The 23,028-nt window shown below is 34.2% G+C and overlaps 1 protein-coding gene across 1 annotated transcript in view; it reads left to right on the forward strand.

Annotated features, from left to right (window-relative positions):
• LOC143075491 (LIM/homeobox protein Lhx1-like) overlaps positions 1-14,791 on the forward strand; it is a 29,211-nt gene extending 14,420 nt beyond the window's left edge. The window contains exons 4-6 of the mRNA XM_076250921.1: positions 8,076-8,253; positions 11,823-11,966; positions 14,083-14,791. Of these exons, the coding sequence (XP_076107036.1) occupies positions 8,076-8,253; positions 11,823-11,966; positions 14,083-14,252 (492 nt within the window). The 3' untranslated portion in view covers positions 14,253-14,791. The remainder of the gene's footprint in view (positions 1-8,075; positions 8,254-11,822; positions 11,967-14,082) is intronic.
• Positions 14,792-23,028: the final 8,237 nt, after the last annotated feature.

Consider the following 23,028-nt stretch of genomic DNA (forward strand, 5'->3'; position numbering starts at 1 on the left):
AGTTTAAAACTTTCCGTTTATTTAAGTGAGCTTGAAAAAAGGAAATTCCATGAGGCGTTATTATTATTAAGGTTGATGTTCTTATTACACGTGCTATTTAGGTATGAATATTATCCTAAACAATTTCCCAATGTTCACAATTGAAAATCCTCTTGTTTCAGTGTAAATACTTTGTTATTATTCGGTCAAAGAATCCGATTCAAATTGCAAAACTTGTTGAAGATTTAATACAAGAGAATATAGTGTAATTTGAATCCGTAAAGAAACTGTATTTTTAATGTTGTACGTACAACTCGTTGAATATGTTAAGTTGGATCGAATTTTTTTACATTTGTGTTTTAAATGGGAATGGAATTTTATACGATCCACCCCTTATAACGGTGTTATATTTCAAAATTGTTCATTCAAAGTAAAGAACAATGGTCCACGATTTTCTGACGGGTCTTGTCTTTGTCATTTTGTTTAGACGCCGTTGGTTATTTTTATTTCATTTGCATCGAGAAGTTTTAAAGGGTACCACGCTGAGACCGATGACATTTAAAAAGGTGTTCATAATTTGAGATGTTCTGTCAAACTCTACTTTAAAGTTTTTATAAAACAAAGATAATGTTCGAATATTTTGGGTATGAGAAATGTTTGGCTTAATATTTTAGTATTGAACTCTGTAAGAAGTGTCGTCTGCAATGACGTCACAAAACATGCTCCTTGTTTCGATGTTGTTAAAATAAAACAACGTTCGTCTGGACTTGCATGTTTAGTTCGTTTTTAACATAATAGATGTATCAAACATGTAAAACTGTAAATTAAAATTTCTCATTATCTTAACTTGAAATGCAAATTGTCCATAGAAATAGGAATATCCATGAAATTTGATTATCAGAGATGTGATAAGGCATGCCATGAAAATTATATGTTTAGAGACCTAATTTGAGTTTGTTGATCATTAGTTTCAATAAAATTATAGTCCAGGGGCAAATTACGTGATTTGCAGAAGATTATAATAATTAACCAAGATCGATTGACTAAATTTTATGATCGAAAATTATCGAACGAAGAGTGAATAAAAATATAAATAAGCTATAGCTATTGTTTTTCTTCTAAAAACAGAACCTTCAACAATCAAGGAACGGGATATAGCAGTTATTTTTTAATCACATTTGAATATCAAAATCGTACAAAAAGGAAAATGTTTAATGATTAATGAATTGTAATTGCAAATCAAATTCACTCCAGACTAAATTATTCTGAATGCAATACGAGCCTGTACATGTAATTCAGATTACATTATAAAATATATATGGGTGTATGTGAAAAAACCGAGACCTAGGTCGGAAATGAACCGTGTAGATTCCGTGATCTGTCACTTGACAAGACAACTTGTTTTTAAAGCGATGTACTTTTATTAAGTAGTTCTTTTTTCATTTCAATTCCATCAACAAGATATACCACCCAGTTGAAGACCTCAACGAAACAGATTTCCTGATAACTCGCGTCCTTATTCACGTATAACCATATTGAAGCGCATACAAATCGATCTTAAAAGGATCACAACTACATTTTTGATTAATGAAGTTATGAATTGAGAATAGATGTTGTTTTTAAATTCAACACTAGAAAAGAGAAAATGATAAATGAGTTACCACCCCATTAGTTTGTGACGTTTTACATCTAATGATTTTGCCCATTATATATTCTCTAATATACATTTTGCCGTCAAATAAAGATATTTTACATTCATTCCAAATGCATACAATTTAGACATCTAATATATGTTCAGGATTTAAAAATATAATTATAACATAAGTGATAAACAACTAAATATGCAAAAAATATTTTGTAACAAAAAAGATGTATAAGTCTAAAAGTTCAAAGTTACTCTGGCGTCGTTAGCGATAGAGTCCTATTCAAATAAGGATAAAAGTACATTTTAATATGATTTTTATAGTATTGGAATATGTATTTTTTTTTTGTTTCCTGTATGATTTTATAAATCAACAAGGTCAAAGTCATTAACATTTTTTCATGTTCAAATCCGTGATAAAAGACGTTTTAATGTGTTTGGAAACAACAAAAACCCATTAATTTCAATTTGAAAAATATCACGTGATGATTATTTTTCAATAATTGATATCAAGTTTATTAATGATTTCGTTGTGATTATTTAAGTTTTCATGTCAGATGATGTAAATTTTCTTATCGTTGTCAATACTATTTGTTGAAAAATGATTAATCTTTGATTATATTTATTATCATGTTTATGATCAATGATTGACCCATTCTTTATAAATTGATGAAAATTAGGAGAAAACCCTCATTATGTCCCATTAAATAGCAATCAAACGAGACTGGAATTACGGGATTACTGACACACAAATAAGACGTAAACGACAAAGGACATCCGAACGGGATAAATATCTACAATTAGAAAGAAACATAAACATCACATAGTTTATTAATTGTTTATCAATTGATTAAAGTTTTATTTTAGTTAATTATAATTTTTTTCAATCGATAAATTACAGTTTCGTCCTGTTTTGTTGTGTGATAGTCGCATTGCAATTTTAATGGTGGACTGACTGTCCTGTGTGTTGTGGGATAGTCGCACCCCCATTTTAATGTTGGACGGACTACCTTCTTTGTCTAAAAGAAAAAGTAAAAATGTAAATTGTAATGATCCATTTTATAAGCATTGATTATTAAATGCATTTGAATGAATAATTTATATAAATAATTTTAATTTTACAGACCAGAGTTCACGGACGTTTTTATGAAAAACACTGTAGCGTATCTGCACGACATTATAGTATCGACTTTGGTATTTGGCACTTTGATTTTTAGTGAAAATGTCATTCTTTGATATTGGTCTTTTCGGTTACGCGTGTATGATAGGCACATTAACATTTGTGTATCATAGTAATCTTTTCATGTTGTTTTATGTTTTATTAGTTATAATATAACAAATTGTCTGACGAAATCTTTAAAATACAATATTATTGAAGAACCAATTTTGAAGATACTTAGATTTATATGAATAATATCATTTAATATGGAAACTCATAGATGTAATATTACATCTATGGTAAACCTGAAAATGTAACTTACACTTGCACAAGACAGAATATTCAGAACGAGGTTATTATTAGAAGTATGTCAGTAACCCCTACGTAGCTTTCCAAGTCAGTTTTGCATGTTAAGATTTAGAGAGGAGTGAAACTTAGGAAACTTAATTATCATATAAATTGGAATTGTTGGGAAGAAGATTTGATCATGTTTTGTCGTATTGATCAGTTTTAGTCTTCATGTATTTTGTGTATCCAGGAATAATTGCTTGCATATGAAGGAATACAAAGTTCGATGTATGCTGTAGTAAATTTATTTAACATACGGGTTCCGTTTTCCTTTGTTTTTATATTTAAAGATATCATGTGAAGCCAACTTCACAAAATGTTTTTTATAGTTAGAACAAATCAGACCGATTTTCAAGCAAACAGCAAACTTTAAAGCACCATAAACAAGTCTCGAGATAAAAATAAAGTATCTAAGGTTATAACATTTCTGGACTGAGTATAGCTATCCCTGTAATAAGTTTTAACATATATATTTAAAAACCTTTGTTAGATTCCAATTTTAAAAACTCATGAAAAATCATGCGAATTAATAATGTATTCTAAAGAAAACGTCCGTTTAAGTTTATACATATACTAATGAGGTAAACATGCTGACATTATAAATATGTAATAAATGTTGTATTTTAATTCTTTTTATTTACATATTCTATAGGGGGTACATATATCACTTCGAAAATGCATAAATTATCATTTTATTTTTAGGTTAATTCAACTTTGAGAACTTTTTTCGAATTTTATGTGGTATATTTAAATACAGTCAACTATTTAACACCTAGATATACAGGAAGAATTTAGCCTAAAGTTATATTAGAATTATTTCCTGGTTAGGCTGCATCCTGTAGCACATTATATATTTAATTTACGTATATATATATTTTTTTCATATTTATATCTTCAATTGCAATTTTTATTTTAAAACATATCAATTCCTGTTCAACTTTTATGCTAATTATAATATCATATGCCTATGTACCACCAAAAACACCCCGGAAAACACGTTTTTCATTTTCTTAATGACTGTGTACCACATGTATTGCAAATGCGATTATGTCATTTTGAAATAAGTTAGTGTTGAATTCCTTTCTTAAATTTTTACTAACATGACTTAGTACTGTTTTTCCTTGTGGGTTTATAACCTAAAATTCGAAGTTTAGAGTTTATCATATTTTTTCAAAATGTAAGCGAACATTTGTATACATAATGGTAAAACAACATATATGCACATGTCTATTGTTACTACCCGTATAGTGATATTCAAAGGTCTATTTTGATTTACTCGTATTGTTGCGTTACTGTCTAATTGACATTTGTCCCACATGTTATTTGTTTATATTTTCATGAATACGTTAATCTCCGTATCTAAATTCTTCAGAATATCGCTGCCAAACTGTATACTAACTGAAGGCTGTGTTTACTGAAACCAAATCAGTGAACTGAATTTAATAAAACAAGTCAGGAACAATAAAGAAATTGTTACTCCAGTGTAAACTACGTTTTACCATTTGAGCACTTAATTTGCACAGTGGGAACATTTCGGAATTGATTTTCTTTTAAGGTAAAACAATACCAGTTAAACGTGGTATACGGCGATATACGCACTTACCTTTACGGGAAGCCATTCTGAACGTGAATATTTTCTGAGATCGTTTTTATAAATTATAAAAAGCATAGATGCACGCAGTGATGTTTTCGTTTGCATCTTAGTTCCGATTCTAAAACGCCACGATGTAGACAAATTAACGAGTTAAAAGTTAAAAACTTTCTCTATATAATTGTATACAGAAGCTTTACGCATCGTTTGTCTAGAAAAAAATAGCTGTATGAAATTTTACAAATATCATTTGCTGCATTTAAACCCTAGGTGTCTTAAATTCCATCGAGTGAAAATTCGTGTTCTTAAGAGGATTACATTTGGAAATCCTATGTTTATTCAGAAAATGTATTGTTGCGTTGCGTACCAGTTACCGTTTCGAAAAACATTACAATAAAAGCTGAAACGTAGCCGGCCAGGTGGTCAATCCGGTTTAATTCAGCCTTGAAATAGACAACCAATGTTCTTTCGGGTGCGTCGTGGTGATGTGGGGATTTGAACCTAAAAATCACATTAACAACAATTTGATTAGAATTAACTAGAAATTTACTTAAAATATATCATGTTGGTTAGAGTTAAGCTGACCGAAGTTTTCAATATGATTAATAGAACCCATAGCTCCGTGTAAAAGCATTCTGTTGCCATAAACAAACTTACAGTATCATAATATTTAAGTCTTTTCACGCGCACCTGTTATTAAGTCATAATGTCGATATTTTCTTCAATGAAAGTGGTAATAACAAAACACGTGTATTTTATTATAGCAAAATATGAAAATAATTTGTGTAAATCTAGTAAGTTTGTGACGTAAGTACTATAGTTTAAAGTACATGCAGTAATAATATTTGTGTCCAAGCTTCAAACTAAGATTTTCTAGCCAACACAATTCATAAGTTTCGGACTGAGACTACTATAACACATAGTAGTCTCAGGTTTCGGATGACAACAATGTTGAACAATAAATACAATCATAAAGTCTGAAATTACAGAGCAATCCAAGGGAAACTTCTGACTTTTGCTGGGACTTAGGATTAAAAACAATTATAGGGACAAGAAATGTATACAAGCCTTAAGATGCTACCGAAAGAATTTTACATGGATGTGTAAAACTCGGGCATTTTTCGTGACCTTTCATGTTTCGTACGTATCGAATCTTAGCTTCTGATCATTATATGGTTAATGCTTTCATATTATGCCCACATTCAATATGTGGATTATTCTGTTTTAATCACAATTGAATATCCTAGCTCATTTTGTGAAATAACACGGTAATAAAAATGTGTATAAACCGGATACAAAATTCATTAAGGCCTTTGTTGTTTTCCGAAATAAAAATTGTTGTTTTAATTTTTAAAGCAATAAAGACTATGTCCTTATAACGTTTTCATAAACCTGTAGTAGTAAAGTAAACATTTATGTTAACCAAAGTCGATTAAGGACTTAAATAATAATGAGCGGATGATTTACTTTTAAAAATCACGGATTTGTATACAAAAATTGTATAACGGGAAACATTTGTGCAAATAACACTTTTATATCAATAACGCCATATTGACCAAACAGTTCGATGTTTTTCCTATTCTTTTACTATTTCTCCTATACCTTATTGTTCGAAACATTTTGCTGACGGCGATTTACGTGACTTTATTTTCTAATACTTTGTTTGGAATTTCTATTGCCGCTATTCGCACCTGCCTGGAAGGAAGTTTTAGATGGTCAATAATAATTATTTTATGTTTTTCTTACCATTTTAATCGCATTTGATCTTTTCATACATTTCAACAACAAATCTTTGTTTATTATCTAAATCCAAGTAACAATAAAATCTGAAATCTAGACCGGAACGATCATGAAAAGTGAAATGTACAAATGTAACTGTCAATGGTCGGTAATCGTTCATAGTTACGTCTTTTTCAATACCAATGCCTATAGGTATATCTAACTTCGACCTACTATTGTTGTACCACCTCGGTGTGGGGTAATTTTATAAGTACCATGGTGTCAAAAAGACCCGTATCTACTGTAAAAAGAACTCAACGCTGCTTTTAATCTGTGATTTCAAGATGTTCGGTGTTTTATTACGGATGACAATATAATTATAGACCATTTTAAACTTTCCCGTTTTACATATGTAGATATTTTTTAGACTATGTCAGTACTTAAAGCCCACCGTTGAGGCGTGCTGACTCAGGGCTCTCTAATTGATGATATGTTATTTTAACACACCTGGCCATTCTTACAGAACTTGGATAGAATTCTTGTATTGTTTACCTATGTGTCTCTCTACAGTGATTGCATACGGCAACAATAGAATACGTTACATCTGTCACACAAGGTTCATGGGTGTTTCCAAAGAAAATTGTACATTTGGCGTTCTTGCAATTGATAATATTTGAAAGAAGAGAATTTCAACTCTGAAAACTTCTTTACTACATTATAGACATACTATAGTTATAGGTCAAATTTAAATATTATGATTTAAACATCTCTTATCGTCATATCTATCTAAACTAAATACTGACTGATATTTAGCTGCATTTAGCTATTTTTTTTAGCTAGTTCTTAAGAAATCCATGACATGGTCGTTCACTGGTTTAGCTTAGAGCTAGAACAATTGTTACGCGATTCCAAAATAATTAACCTTGAGGAAAGTATATTGGATATAAGGACGACAATTTATTTTTCATTCACTTCGGAACAGTACTCTATGTCTCAAACATTATGCCAAACCTTCGCTATATAATTTAGACTGCCATGTGCTTGACACATTTCTGGTATATCATATCGGTTTCTTGACACAATAACGTTTGTGCATTTCGTCTTTGTTATGGCTGAAGAGGCCATAGAAGTGCTTACACCGACGATGTAGCACTTCTTGTAATGTGAAACTTTGTTTTTATTCAATTTAAATGATAAAATATCCTACACTTTTGTACCACTTCTCTAGTGTCATGACTGTTTCAATTTTGAGAACAGAAAGCTAGTTCTCAGCCTACACAATACGAGCGGATAAATGCAATGCACTTCCGTCTTGTGTTTGTTCTTTTAATTTATTTTGATCAAAGTTTTAATGTAAAATGTAAATGTACTTTTGTGTGACATAAAATATCATTGTTATCCCTCCCCTTGATGAACTCGTATATTAGCTAGTTTATGTAGCCGTAGCATAGACGAACATATTGTTTACGATGTTATTAATTATTACTACTAATATCTTGTAATTTCCTACAAGAAAAAAACATTCATTTGTCTGTTGATGTTTACACTTCTTTAATTATATTCTCGTCTTTTCTTTTACCTGTACGATCTATTATTTTTCATGCAACATTTTATATGATATATTTATACTATTGCAGGTTTGGTTCCAAAATAGAAGATCAAAGGAACGAAGGATGAAACAACTCAGTGCTTTGGGAGCCAGGCGACATTTCTTCCGGAACCCACGAAGAATGAGGGCCTTAAGGGCTGGAATGTCACCGAGCGAATTAGACGAGGAGATGATGGGAGGTGGACCGGGCTTTGGATATTTTTCTGGTAAATATTTCAATCAATTATATCCGGTTTTTTCATTCGTATATTGCTATTTTCTTTCGTATATGCTATGTGTCTCTGAAGCTTAGGATTCGTCTTTTTTTCTTTAGCCCGGTAAATATTTCATTCAAATACATATATGAGGATTTCCCCTTCATATATAAAAGAAATAAGGATATGTGGTACGTTTGCATCGTTTGCTGTTTGTCGTTGGTCTTTCTTCTTCAATTCAACCAGAATTCATCAAAATATATATTCTTTATCTCTGTTTCTATTGATCCATCATTAATAGAAATATATATTTTTCATAAACCGATTTGTTCTATACACATATAGATCAAACTTTGAGATTGTATTTTTATTTATTGTAGCCACAACTTTATGTTTTGTTCGAAAATGAATCTGCGACATCTAAGCCTCTATTTATCATGTTAAATGATGGCATGGCTTGGAGATCCTTTAACGATTTTATATCATAAATACGGAACGCAGTTGGGTTGAACTAAGCCAGAGGATTATGAGATTTGGGTATCCATGAATTTTAATGTCAGTTCGAGTGCATCTTAATGACTCTTCAAAGTCCCTTAGGATACTTCGGTTTCTAAAACGCACAAAAAACCATGAAATACGGTATGAATCTTTGACAGAACTAAATCTCAAAACAAAACAAACATGTTTCATTCAAGACCGATCTGCAGTTTTGTAATAAATTGGGAGTTTTTAAAAAAATCAGAATGGTTGATACATTAGTAGTTTTATTGATTTGGAGTCGCAAAAGAAAATCTAAGGGATTTCTAAAATCCCGATGGGATAAGGTTATTAAAAAAATCCAGAATATATTAAATTTTGTTTGGAAAAGGAGCTTATCTAGATCAAGAGATTGCCATAATTCAAATCACTTGATATGTAGGCAAATCGTCCTGATTATGGTACAAACAATTTTAAATTATACTTGCATACATAAATTATTCAAGACAATGGACACATTTTTGTATTTTTAAAAGGTAATATTGGAGATGAAGAAAGTTTACGAATCAGATTTCGAATAGCACCTGCTTAAACAATGTTATTTCTTTTCATGCTAGTACTTACGAAGACAATAAAATGATAATGTCAACAAAAACAGTTCCAGGGTCCTTATTTCTTCAAGACTTTATATTTTTATGGACGTAAGCATTGAATTATTAATGCCACCTATGCCATGTACGGATAGTTAAACATGGATATAGCACGAGTTTATAGCTTACGCTTCAATAAGATGTTAGGAAATTATAAATATTTTAACAACATTTTCTCATGACAATTCTTTGAAAAAGTATTTTCTTTGAACAAATTTACTTAGGACACAAAATTCCACGGCGTTTTGATTTAATGGTGCATCTGTGTATTAATAATGACTGTAAGCTTTGTATCTAAGAAAGTTATCAACAAAACTATTAATTTTTCCACGAGAAAAATAGTTTATTTATGCTTGGAAATACTCTGATAATGTCTTAGAAATTGTATTTAGTCGATCATAACTTAAGTCGATTCTATTATTCACTTTTAAGTCATCAATGTTTTGCAAAAAAAAAGTTGAAAGCTGTATAGCCGCAGAGTTACAAGCATGTTGTTCATAAGTGTTTCTCGTTTTTTATATAGATTAGACCGTTGGTTTTCCCGTTTGAATGGTTTTACACTATATTTTGAGGGCTTTTCATAGCTTGCTGTTCGATGTGAGCCAAGGCTTCGTTTTAAAGAATTTAATTTGGTCTACTTTTATATTAATTGTTACTTGGATGGAGAGTTGTCCCAGTGGCACTCATATCACATCTTCTTATACCTATGTAACAGCATGACTTTACAATATAATTTTAGGTAAAACATATTTACTTTCATTAATTAGTGATAGAAATGCTCAAAAGCAGTTAAGCGATTATTAAATGAAACTTATCTTAACTGTTCAAATATTATTCTTTGTAAATGTGTGTTGTTTTTAAATGAAAAACACGAAAGGTGTTTGCACCAAGAGACAACCACACAGCAATACAAACGAAACCAAACGACACATAAAAGTCAACATTTGGACTTCACAATAAATTATTGTTAATAGTGTTTGGAAATACTTCAAGGTCTTTTCCATCAGAATAAAAAACAAAACAATACTTGATTTGAAAATTAAGTACATTAAAGTATGAATATTAAATTATAGTATGCTATTTTGATTTAAAAGGAGGAATTTCGTCCTCTTGTTGTGACAATTGATAGTTATGTCCAAAAATATCCATTCTCCTTAATTTTTAATTTTTTAAGAGTGCTTATACATTCCATACGAAATGGTACTTTAAGCTATACGTTTAGTATTGTCTTGTCTGTTTGTTTCCTTGCACACAGCTAGTGCCGTCAAACATTTAGATGTGATTTAACAAGCCTTAAAAACTGTTCTTCGTAAACGAGCTGTTATGTTACTTTGTACCACAATCTCGATGATGGAGTGTTTTGTATAGAACTGACAATACAAATTAGAAAATTAACCCCATAGGACAGTGACAACTCTATCGCCATACCATCATAAGCTGCAAACTTGACAGTTTTTGTACAGCTTATATTTTTACAAAACCTTCCAACGCGGCGCAGTGTAGAATATCAAACACGATGGTCGGTGATGGATGGTAGGTTTTTATCATCACCGCGTTTCAATGTTTTTGTTGTAACTTTTCTTCTAATGCCACCTGTGGTTTGGAAATATGATATAAAGACTTCTCATTCTTTTACCTTTTGTAAATTTATCTTTAGAAAAACGACACCGAGACCAAATCACCCAATGCACGATCGCGGAATAACTTCTTTCCGAATGGCATAGTGCGCTACAGAAAGGAATGCCGACTGGATATTTTTTCTTGCTTACAAAAATATTAAGATTTATCATGTGGTGATGATCTTTGACAATGACGAATGTTTCAGTCATTATAATCAACAGAAAAGCTGTTTAAATACTCAATGTTCTATAAGAACAACATGTCCGAAGTCAAGTTTATCATCGGTTATTGGATAAATCTTGTAACCTTTTTTATTAAAGAGATTTTTTTTTATTTTGTACTTTAAAAGGACGGAGACTATAGTATCAGTAAACTTGTAGCTTTTGAATTGTAGTTATGCTTTGACTTTATTTTGTTTTCAAATAAAAAAAAACTTTCATTCAAGCCGTATAAGTAATCTTCGAGGCGTTGGGACACTTTACAAGATGGAATCGGTTTTTTTTCTCTTCAGATCAGTAAAGCACCTGCCAATTGTTTGTGTCAGAACAATTAAAAATATTGTGTTTTATGACAGTTGTTATCCATTCGTTTGATGTGTTTGAACTTTTGATTTTGCCATTTGATAGGAGACTTTCCTTTTTGAATTTTCCTTGGAGTTCAGTATTTTGTGATTTTACTTTTGAATACTAGAGTCAATCATGTCCTGTTTACTGTTGGTTTTATATTTTGCCATTGCATTGTCAGTTTGTTTTCGACTTATCTAATTATCTATTTGGTATCTTTCGCCTCTCTTTAAAATGTATGATAATAAAAATTTTCCATTTTTTGCTTCAGAAAATGGGCAAGAATATTACCCGGGTTACCAAGGTTACAACGACTTCTTTCCTGGTCAAGATGGCGGACCCGGAAATATGAACTTCCTGCCACCGTCACAAGGAACGCCTCCTCTAAATCTAGACCAACCAATGCATCATTCAGGTAAAACACAAAAATTAAATATTCAGTGAACATTTCTGATAAAAAAATTGTAAAAAAAACAACCAACACAGAAGTTCCAGACTATAAACATGTTAAAGTAGAATTGACTTTAAAAATCCTATAAAAAGGTTAGACAATCATTCGACTTTTATAGTTTTCCTATCCAATTATTATGTCCTACGGGAAACAAGATAATTTTCGTTTGAAATTACTCCCATGCACATAAGAAGCCATCAAACAGACATCGAATTTCAGCTGAAATTTTATGACGTGCAATCTATATTGGAACTGACTATAACACGGAATAGTTGTCAATTTATTGCAAACCAAATGGTCGTCAGAATGACTCGATCCTATAAAATGTAATTTTGTCTTGCCCCAAAACCGATAAAATATATTTCAGTAACCATTTCGTATAATGTTATGTTTCTTTTGATTATACTTTGTTATGCTTAAATCTGATGGAATATTAGAGTTTTGGTCTTGTTAAAATGAAGTTATGAGATATATATTAACGGTGTCGAACAGCACTTGAAATAAATGGTATAAGAGACCATTGCTATGTAAATAAAAAAAACAAAATTTTCAGTCTCGCCATAAGGACAATTTAGAATATTGAGCACGCTCAAATTGAACACAAATGAGCCAAAATATAATTGTTGAAATCCGCTTGTGTCTTTTGTCCCTTATTCAAATTCTGGTTATGTTTTGAGCTGAAACCAGGCTTGCAAAACTATATCACCTTTCTCCCGTTCCCAAAACAATCTTTAACTTGTCCGATAAAAATAATAATAAATTCAGTGTCTATCCATATTGGGTGTCCAATTTAGAACATTGTTTTGATAGCAACTATATCTATTGCCGTCCATGACAATTCACTGTATCGTCGCACCTATCTTGAACCAACAAAGCTGTCTTCCTACGACTGACCCAAAGCTGTCTTCTATGGCAAAGGTCTATATTGTTGATAGAATAACATTCAATCCCAGTTATAGACTGTCTTTTGAAAAACATACATGCATTTCCCTAGAAATATCTTAGAAGGTGAAGAAGACAAGAATATTCATGTACAATTCATATTTATTTTGTTGCAAGTTACAGTTTGATCAGTACATACGTTCGAACAATATATCCTGTTCATTATTATCAAACTATTAAATTGCTTTAAAACATTTATGTTTTTTTTTCGAACAACGTTTGTCTGACTTTACCACAGAAATTGATCTTTGATCTAATCCTTTGAAAACGTATTTTAAAGCTTTACTGAAGCGTTTGTACAACAAAGTGTCACTTTATAATTGTTCTGTTCATCAACCACTGTTAAGTAATGTTTCCATATTTTACACGTGTACCATCTATTATATTTACTTTCCTGGAACAAAAGTTCATAATCCATTTCGCTACAAGAAACAATTTTGCGACAGTTGTCGACAAAAACGCCAATCGGTTGCAAAGATGTATAGAACAACAACGGACCGTAAAATCAACAGGGACAATAGACAAAATGTGTTTGTAACGTGTTCTTCTTTACCAATAGTCTCTAAAGGCTAAAACATGAAAAGCAGTAACAGCTTGGATAATTGTAGCAATAATATAAAAATCAATTAATTAGTGTTGCTTAACGGTAAAATTATATAGTGACGACGAACTAACAAGGCAACACATGTTTTATCTTTATAAACTTACGAAATAATACTTTTATTAATAAATATGTGAGCCATGCTTTAAAATGACAAAATCTTTGTATCTAGCTGACATTTGGAGATAAAATGAGTCAACGTTTTAGAAAAAAGACCTATATATTTTGCATAACGAACGAAACTTAAGAAACACAAATCTTAACCAATGTACTAAGGTACATAATAAAATAAACGATTTGTATAGTAAGACAATACAAATCCTTGATAAAATCAAAATCAATTCATCGGACGTGAAGCAAAAGAGTTATAGTTATTTCATGTGAAAAATATTCTAATGAATTAATTTGATGTACATGTATATATAAGATCTATTCAAATTATCTGTATCGTTGGGCTGCTGCTGTCTGATTGAACTAAATTCTGCACCTCCTTATATTTTAATATTACAAAAGTGTTAATTTTGTTTGTGTTTTCAGGTAACATGGTCCCAGAAGCCCATTATTTGCCGAATGACATGGTACAACCGTCATCACCTGAACCCTTGAACTTACATGGACACGATGGTCATCATTTTCCTGGTGGTCCACCACGATCTTTTGGTTCTTTGTCTCATCATCCAGAAATGGCGGGAGAAACGTGGGGATGACGTAACGAACATCCATATGACCTTCCATTCCAGTGTTAAGAAATATAAAATAGTGAAACAACATTTCAACTGGATCACCGCGAAATACCTCGGTACTGAGAAACTATTTGTTGTTATAATTTCATGTGTATATGTAATCTTTAATTTATTGACGTTCGAATGTTCATTTTTGCCAATGTTCATTTTTATGGTGTTGAATTTTTTTAAATGAATTTGTCCAATTTGAGTGATGAAGTTGATAAAGTCCCGTATTTGTTTTCCATATGATATTTTTATTTTATTTCACTCACGTGACATACGAAAGAGAGGAAAATCGTGTTTAAGAGTGTGCTGTTGTTAGCATATTTTTTACGGATTATTATTTTGGAACTGTCATGTAAACATGTACATAAAATATTATCATATCATGTTCATGTTGTTTCAATCGTTTGTTGAATGAAAGTTGTATGGTGTGTACTTCTGGCGAATCTGTAGAATGTTGTCACGTGGTATATGTTGAATGAATTAAAAAGTGAAATAAAACGAGATGAAAAACTGAATTGATTTATTCTATGCATGTCTACTACCTATTATCAATTATTAAGACAGTACTGCTTGTCGCAAAACTAGAGCGGTTTATTGTTTCAACTGCAAGGTTCTATCTCTATCAAAACAATAGCTAGATGTGGTATGCTTGCCAATGAGACCAACTATATGCAGCAGAGCCCAAAATGTCTTGGATGTAAAAATCAATATAAGTCACCTTACGGCTTACAATTAAGGCAGCAAATTGTGAAACAATGAAAACTAGCCTGAGATAACCTCGGTTTGTTTGGTGGGTTTTGTGATACTCAGTCTTAAGGTTTCTATGTAGTGTTTGTGTAAGGTTGTTTGTCTTTTTGGCTTAGTCTTTTTTCCCATGGCGTTGTCAGTTTATTTTTGACTTGTGTTGTGTTCTAATGTTGCTTTGGTACCTTTTGCCATTCTTTAAAAAAAATAACATTGTCTGGCTAATCAAAAACAATCAACGAAAACCAAATTTTGCTGACAGCAACCCATGACAAGCACCCTCTCATCACTTAAGATAGTGGTGTAACAGTTAACCATCAGAAAAAAAACCCAGTAAATATCAACTTGAAAGTATATATAGTTTACGATTGAAGACATTACAACCAAATGTCAGGATAGAGAGCAGCAATCAAAACTCTTTTCATCTAATAAATTGATGAAATTATATTATTTCTATCAATAAAAGGAAATATTCGACTTAACTGAAGGTGACAATCACCCGACACCACAAAACGTAAAAGAAGAAAAGAGAACTTCCTGAAGTCAAAATATAAGAATCGAGATTTTGTGTCTATTAAATATGCCGTAGATCTTCAACGCACATTTTGAATAAACTTATTGAAAGAATCAAAAGATATATTAAAACACTTTCTCCAAAACAAAAATGAAAATTAACTAACAACCTCTATAAATGAGTTTACTGCTTATTACAGACACTAGTATTGGGGAAGAGTGTACATATTCTATCGATAAGTAGGATAACAAAAAGTATAGGTACAATAATTAACAAAAGACTATCCAAAGTTGTTTTGTCTCATTCGCCAATTACTCTTTTTTTAATATATTTATAACAAAGGATCCTTTCGTTAAAATACAAATGCTTTGTCCCTTCATAGAATTCCTTTGCAGAAAATTCGACTACCATTTATTTTTCTTGGCTGTAAATAAAGAATTATGTGGTATGTATTAGAAGGTTATATTTCATATTTGGTATGTTTTCTGCGCTGTGAGGCAAGTAACAAACCCTCATCTTAAAATGTGTCTGTTGGCTTTTTTTGGGGGTATTTTTCTATGACATTGCCAAATCGTTCCGACTTGTGAATTTCCCTTTTTCTCTTATAATTTTTAACTAATGCTTGCCAAGAAGCCTCTTATTCAAAACAATGTACGCAAATTCACTTGATGTATTATCGCTTAAATCTCATATATAAAATGTGCGTTCAATTTTAGAATTTATAGTATACCGGTATACATAATTGAGAATAAATTTACCAACTTATTATACTTGTTATGATAGATAATAGGCTATTTTGATAAAATTACTTGTTGTTGATCATGTACTAATGGTGATTTGTTTCATATGTGACTGGGTGAGTTTAATAATAGAAAAAAAAGGGTATGACACAAAATCAGTAGATGCACACCAAAAAAAAAAAAACCAAAACAACACAAAAAGCAAAGTAACAGCGCTTTTATTGCTGTTCCTGATCTTAAAGTCACAGTAAGACCTTCAACACTAAGAGAACAATACCTCTCACCTCACGGAAAGTTTTGACGACACCAAGCACTGGCTTGAGTGGAATTATTCTTTTCAAATTGATTTGGATAGACTTTGTAAGATGTAATAGTACCAAATTGGACCGTACATATTTAAACCAATACACATTTTTTTTTAGTTGCTACGCATATGTTTAAAAATTAAACTATGTATAGAATATATAAGTATACTTCATTTACAGCAATTACTATAGCCTTTTTATACACAGATGTTGGGAGTTGAAACTAAGCGCTTTGCACAGGTGCGTTTGACTCCGATCTTAACTAACTAGGATTGCCGGTTTCGCATCCTTAGGTTTGTAGATCTCTCCTTCTTCATGAACTCCGGCTTCCTCCTCTAATGAAAAACTTGTCGCCGTTCATGATATACAAAGACACTAGTCTCAGAAAAATCCTATGTACCTTAATAAACTTAAAATAAACTAGATAAAAAGACATATACAACTCCTTTTATTATAACTACTAAAATATGCACATTTTTCAAAAGGAAATTCACAGTTCCATAAAACATTCTCGTAATAAACAACAGAAGTAGCAAAGAAAAGTAGAAAAAAATGCTCATTATTTTAAAAGAAACCAGTTTCAGTTGATATCCTTGCGGATGAATACAGAGGTTTTCTATTACATCAATCACATATATAACACTGATGAGGAACTTACGAGTGACCACAGCAAACTGCAACATTGGATAAAATTGATTTCAAACAATATTTATTCGATAAAGTAAATCATACGATATAGGAGCAAACCAATAGCAATTACGACGAAGGTGTGAATTGTAGCAGTTTTGAGCATTACTGACCAGACTCAAGCTGGCAGCCACTTTCATCGGCCAATCAAGATAGCAGCCACTTTTTTCCAGCAGCCAATTTTGACGATATGTCTAAAAACCAAAAAACTGCGTGAGGCTCAAACGTTCCAAAAATCGCTAAATCTTAGTTAAATGCAATCTAATAGCGGAAATCGACAATTTCACGGTTTTTGCTAATTTCTAAAGCATTTCATTCCGTTTTAAATATGTATGTAAGCGGTCTGTCCTTTATTTGACATTCGATAATTGATATTCAATATCCAACTGACTGCTAGCCGTCGGTTCAATATTCAAATTTAGTTGAAAATCACTATAAAGCCTGAGGGTAAGATACCATTTTATGACCCCTTCAAGCTGTCATAAATTTTCGTTGTCCTCGAATATAAACCCTAATACAAGTTGTATATTTGTCTTTATGTTATATAGATTTTTATCAATAAAACATTACAGAGGATTCACGAAAGATGTAATTTAATATATAAAATATGAAACAAAATCCAATTACTCCAGAAACTCCAGAACCATATAGAAATATACATAGAAATACTTATGGAAAGCCAAAAAAGAAAAGAAATTAATAGTGAACACCTACCAGGGACTGCTTAAATGACGGTGACCACCCTAAGACGACTTTGGACCTCTGTGGTGGCCAGACGGGCCCGGATCCCAGAAAAATATTTAAGTGGCAAATAGCTTGGATCAATACCTTTGAAATGAGCTAGGTCCGGTTCGGAACTTTGCCGTAGGGATATGTCGAGGAGTACCGAATGTGTGGTTGGTATGGAAAATACGTAAATTGGCAACTTTGAACCTCTGTGGTGGCCAGACGGGCCCGGATCCCAGAAAAATATTTAAGTGGGGAATAGCTTGGGTCAATACCTTTAAAATGAGCTAGGTCCGGTTCGGAACTTTGCCGTAGGGATATGTCGAGGAGTACCGAATGTGTGGTTGGTATGGAAAATACGTAAATTGGCAACTTTGAACCTCTGTGGTGGCCAGACGGGCCCGGATCCCAGAAAAATATTTAAGTGGGGAATAGCTTGGGTCAATACCTTTAAAATGAGCTAGGTCCGGTTCGGAACTTTGCCGTAGGGATATGTCGAGGAGTACCGAATGTGTGGTTGGTATGGAAAATACGTAAATTGGCAACTTTGAACCTCTGTGGTGGCCAGACGGGCCCGGATCCCAGAAAAATATTTAAGTGGCAAATAGCTTGGATCAATACCTTTGAAATGAGCTAGGTCCGGTTCGGAACTTTGCCGTAGGGATATGTCGAGGAGTACCGAATGTGTGGTTGGTATGGAAAATACGTAAATTGGCAACTTTGAACCTCTGTGGTGGCCAGACGGGCCCGGATCCCAGAAAAATATTTAAGTGGGGAATAGCTTGGGTCAATACCTTTAAAATGAGCTAGGTCCGGTTCGGAACTTTGCCGTAGGGATATGTCGAGGAGTACCGAATGTGTGGTTGGTATGGAAAATACGTAAATTGGCAACTTTGAACCTCTGTGGTGGCCAGACGGGCCCGGATCCCAGAAAAATATTTAAGTGGGGAATAGCTTGGGTCAATACCTTTAAAATGAGCTAGGTCCGGTTCGGAACTTTGCCGTAGGGATATGTCGAGGAGTACCGAATGTGTGGTTGGTATGGAAAATACGTAAATTGGCAACTTTGAACCTCTGTGGTGGCCAGACGGGCCCGGATCCCAGAAAAATATTTAAGTGGCAAATAGCTTGGATCAATACCTTTGAAATGAGCTAGGTCCGGTTCGGAACTTTGCCGTAGGGATATGTCGAGGAGTACCGAATGTGTGGTTGGTATGGAAAATACGTAAATTGGCAACTTTGAACCTCTGTGGTGGCCAGACGGGCCCGGATCCCAGAAAAATATTTAAGTGGGGAATAGCTTGGGTCAATACCTTTAAAATGAGCTAGGTCCGGTTCGGAACTTTGCCGTAGGGATATGTCGAGGAGTACCGAATGTGTGGTTGGTATGGAAAATACGTAAATTGGCAACTTTGAACCTCTGTGGTGGCCAGACGGGCCCGGATCCCAGAAAAATATTTAAGTGGGGAATAGCTTGGGTCAATACCTTTAAAATGAGCTAGGTCCGGTTCGGAACTTTGCCGTAGGGATATGTCGAGGAGTACCGAATGTGTGGTTGGTATGGAAAATACGTAAATTGGCAACTTTGAACCTCTGTGGTGGCCAGACGGGCCCGGATCCCAGAAAAATATTTAAGTGGCAAATAGCTTGGATCAATACCTTTGAAATGAGCTAGGTCCGGTTCGGAACTTTGCCGTAGGGATATGTCGAGGAGTACCGAATGTGTGGTTGGTATGGAAAATACGTAAATTGGCAACTTTGAACCTCTGTGGTGGCCAGACGGGCCCGGATCCCAGAAAAATATTTAAGTGGGGAATAGCTTGGGTCAATACCTTTAAAATGAGCTAGGTCCGGTTCGGAACTTTGCCGTAGGGATATGTCGAGGAGTACCGAATGTGTGGTTGGTATGGAAAATACGTAAATTGGCAACTTTGAACCTCTGTGGTGGCCAGACGGGCCCGGATCCCAGAAAAATATTTAAGTGGGGAATAGCTTGGGTCAATACCTTTAAAATGAGCTAGGTCCGGTTCGGAACTTTGCCGTAGGGATATGTCGAGGAGTACCGAATGTGTGGTTGGTATGGAAAATACGTAAATTGGCAACTTTGAACCTCTGTGGTGGCCAGACGGGCCCGGATCCCAGAAAAATATTTAAGTGGCAAATAGCTTGGATCAATACCTTTGAAATGAGCTAGGTCCGGTTCGGAACTTTGCCGTAGGGATATGTCGAGGAGTACCGAATGTGTGGTTGGTATGGAAAATACGTAAATTGGCAACTTTGAACCTCTGTGGTGGCCAGACGGGCCCGGATCCCAGAAAAATATTTAAGTGGGGAATAGCTTGGGTCAATACCTTTAAAATGAGCTAGGTCCGGTTCGGAACTTTGCCGTAGGGATATGTCGAGGAGTACCGAATGTGTGGTTGGTATGGAAAATACGTAAATTGGCAACTTTGAACCTCTGTGGTGGCCAGACGGGCCCGGATCCCAGAAAAATATTTAAGTGGGGAATAGCTTGGGTCAATACCTTTAAAATGAGCTAGGTCCGGTTCGGAACTTTGCCGTAGGGATATGTCGAGGAGTACCGAATGTGTGGTTGGTATGGAAAATACGTAAATTGGCAACTTTGAACCTCTGTGGTGGCCAGACGGGCCCGGATCCCAGAAAAATATTTAAGTGGCAAATAGCTTGGATCAATACCTTTGAAATGAGCTAGGTCCGGTTCGGAACTTTGCCGTAGGGATATGTCGAGGAGTACCGAATGTGTGGTTGGTATGGAAAATACGTAAATTGGCAACTTTGAACCTCTGTGGTGGCCAGACGGGCCCGGATCCCAGAAAAATATTTAAGTGGGGAATAGCTTGGGTCAATACCTTTAAAATGAGCTAGGTCCGGTTCGGAACTTTGCCGTAGGGATATGTCGAGGAGTACCGAATGTGTGGTTGGTATGGAAAATACGTAAATTGGCAACTTTGAACCTCTGTGGTGGCCAGACGGGCCCGGATCCCAGAAAAATATTTAAGTGGGGAATAGCTTGGGTCAATACCTTTAAAATGAGCTAGGTCCGGTTCGGAACTTTGCCGTTGGTATATGCCGAAAAGTATCGAATGTATGCATATGGTTAATACGGAAAATTACGTCAAGGGTCACCTTTGAACCTCTGTGGTGGCCAGACGGGCCCGGATCCCAGAAAAATATTTAAGTGGCAAATAGCTTGGATCAATACCTTTAAAATGAGCTAGGTCCGGTTCGGAACTTTGCCGTAGGGATATGTCGAGGAGTACCGAATGTGTGGTTGGTATGGAAAATACGTAAATTGGCAACTTTGAACCTCTGTGGTGGCCAGACGGGCCCGGATCCCAGAAAAATATTTAAGTGGGGAATAGCTTGGGTCAATACCTTTAAAATGAGCTAGGTCCGGTTCGGAACTTTGCCGTTGGTATATGCCGAAAAGTATCGAATGTATGCATATGGTTAATACGGAAAATTACGTCAAGGGTCACCTTTGAACCTCTGTGGTGGCCAGACGGGCCCGGATCCCAGAAAAATATTTAAGTGGCAAATAGCTTGGATCAATACCTTTGAAATGAGCTAGGTCCGGTTCGGAACTTTGCCGTAGGGATATGTCGAGGAGTACCGAATGTGTGGTTGGTATGGAAAATACGTAAATTGGCAACTTTGAACCTCTGTAGTGGCCAGACGGGCCCGGATCCCAGAAAAATATTTAAGTGGGGAATAGCTTGGGTCAATACCTTTAAAATGAGCTAGGTCCGGTTCGGAACTTTGCCGTAGGGATATGTCGAGGCGTACCGAATGTGTGGTTGGTATGGAAAATACGTAAATTGGCAAATTTGAACCTCTGTGGTGGCCAGACGGGCCCGGATCCCAGAAAAATATTTCAGTAGGGAATAGCTTGGGTCAATACCTTTGAAATGAGCTAGGTTCGGTTCGGAACTTTGGCGTAAGTATATGCCAAAAAGTACCGAATGTGTGGTTAATACGGAAATTGACGTTAAGGGGCACCCTAGAACATCTGTGGTGGCCAGACAGGCCCGGATCCCAGAAAATATTTAAGTTGGTAATAGCCTTGGTCAGTACCTTTAAAATCAGCCAGACCCGGTTCGGAACTTTGCCGTAGGGATATGTCGAGGAATACCGAATGTATTGTTGATATAGAAAATACATGTACGTAAATGGACAATTTTGAACCTCTGTGGTGGCCAGACAGTGCCGGTTCCCAGAAAATTTTTGAAGTGGCGAATAGCTCGGGTCAATACCTTTAAAATGAGATAGGTCTTGTTCGGAACATTGCCGTAGATAGAGATAAGCCTAGGATTTCCGAAAGCATGTGTGGTTAATATGAAAAGTACGTTAAGGCACACCTTTGAATCCCTATAATGGCCAATATCTTTCATTAGTACAACACCTCCAAATATAGATAAATTAAGATGGCTTCTTATAATGCTAGTAAAATAGAACACGAATATAAAGTGTATGGAACTTGTTTGGTAACCTTCTTTCATTGAAACAGGTTAAATTTAAAGTAGGGGACGGACACAGTTTTAAACTTTAAAGAAAAGAATGTTTAAAAAGGTGGACCGAGAAAAGTCTTAACCGGTGTCCCAAGTGTTAAAAACTTAAGCCCAAAGGTATCGCATCAAGGATTTTACTGACGAAAAAGTACAAAGTTCTTTTTATGAACCTTAACTTAAAAGACGGTTCAGGATTTGAACCGCATCGGAAAGGTCTTGCGAAAACAAAACAGGTGTGGGTGAAAGAGGTCTTTGTTCCATGAAAAGGGTAACCTAAGTCCATAAACTCTTGATTTAAACAATAAGATTTGCAGTACCAACCTTTTAGCAAGTATAGGCTTTGACAATTTGACCAAGATTATAAAGGATACTTTCGTTATGCGAGTATTAATGTGGTGAAGGCTTAAACATCTGTACTACGTCTTTACCAAATAATAAACCACTACCGGATTTTAATCTCCCACCAGCATGTTTCGATAGAATACACATCCTCAGACTCTCTAGATT

Source organism: Mytilus galloprovincialis, chromosome 5, assembly GCF_965363235.1.
Source record: "Mytilus galloprovincialis chromosome 5, xbMytGall1.hap1.1, whole genome shotgun sequence".
In the NCBI taxonomy this organism is placed as follows: domain Eukaryota; kingdom Metazoa; phylum Mollusca; class Bivalvia; order Mytilida; family Mytilidae; genus Mytilus; species Mytilus galloprovincialis.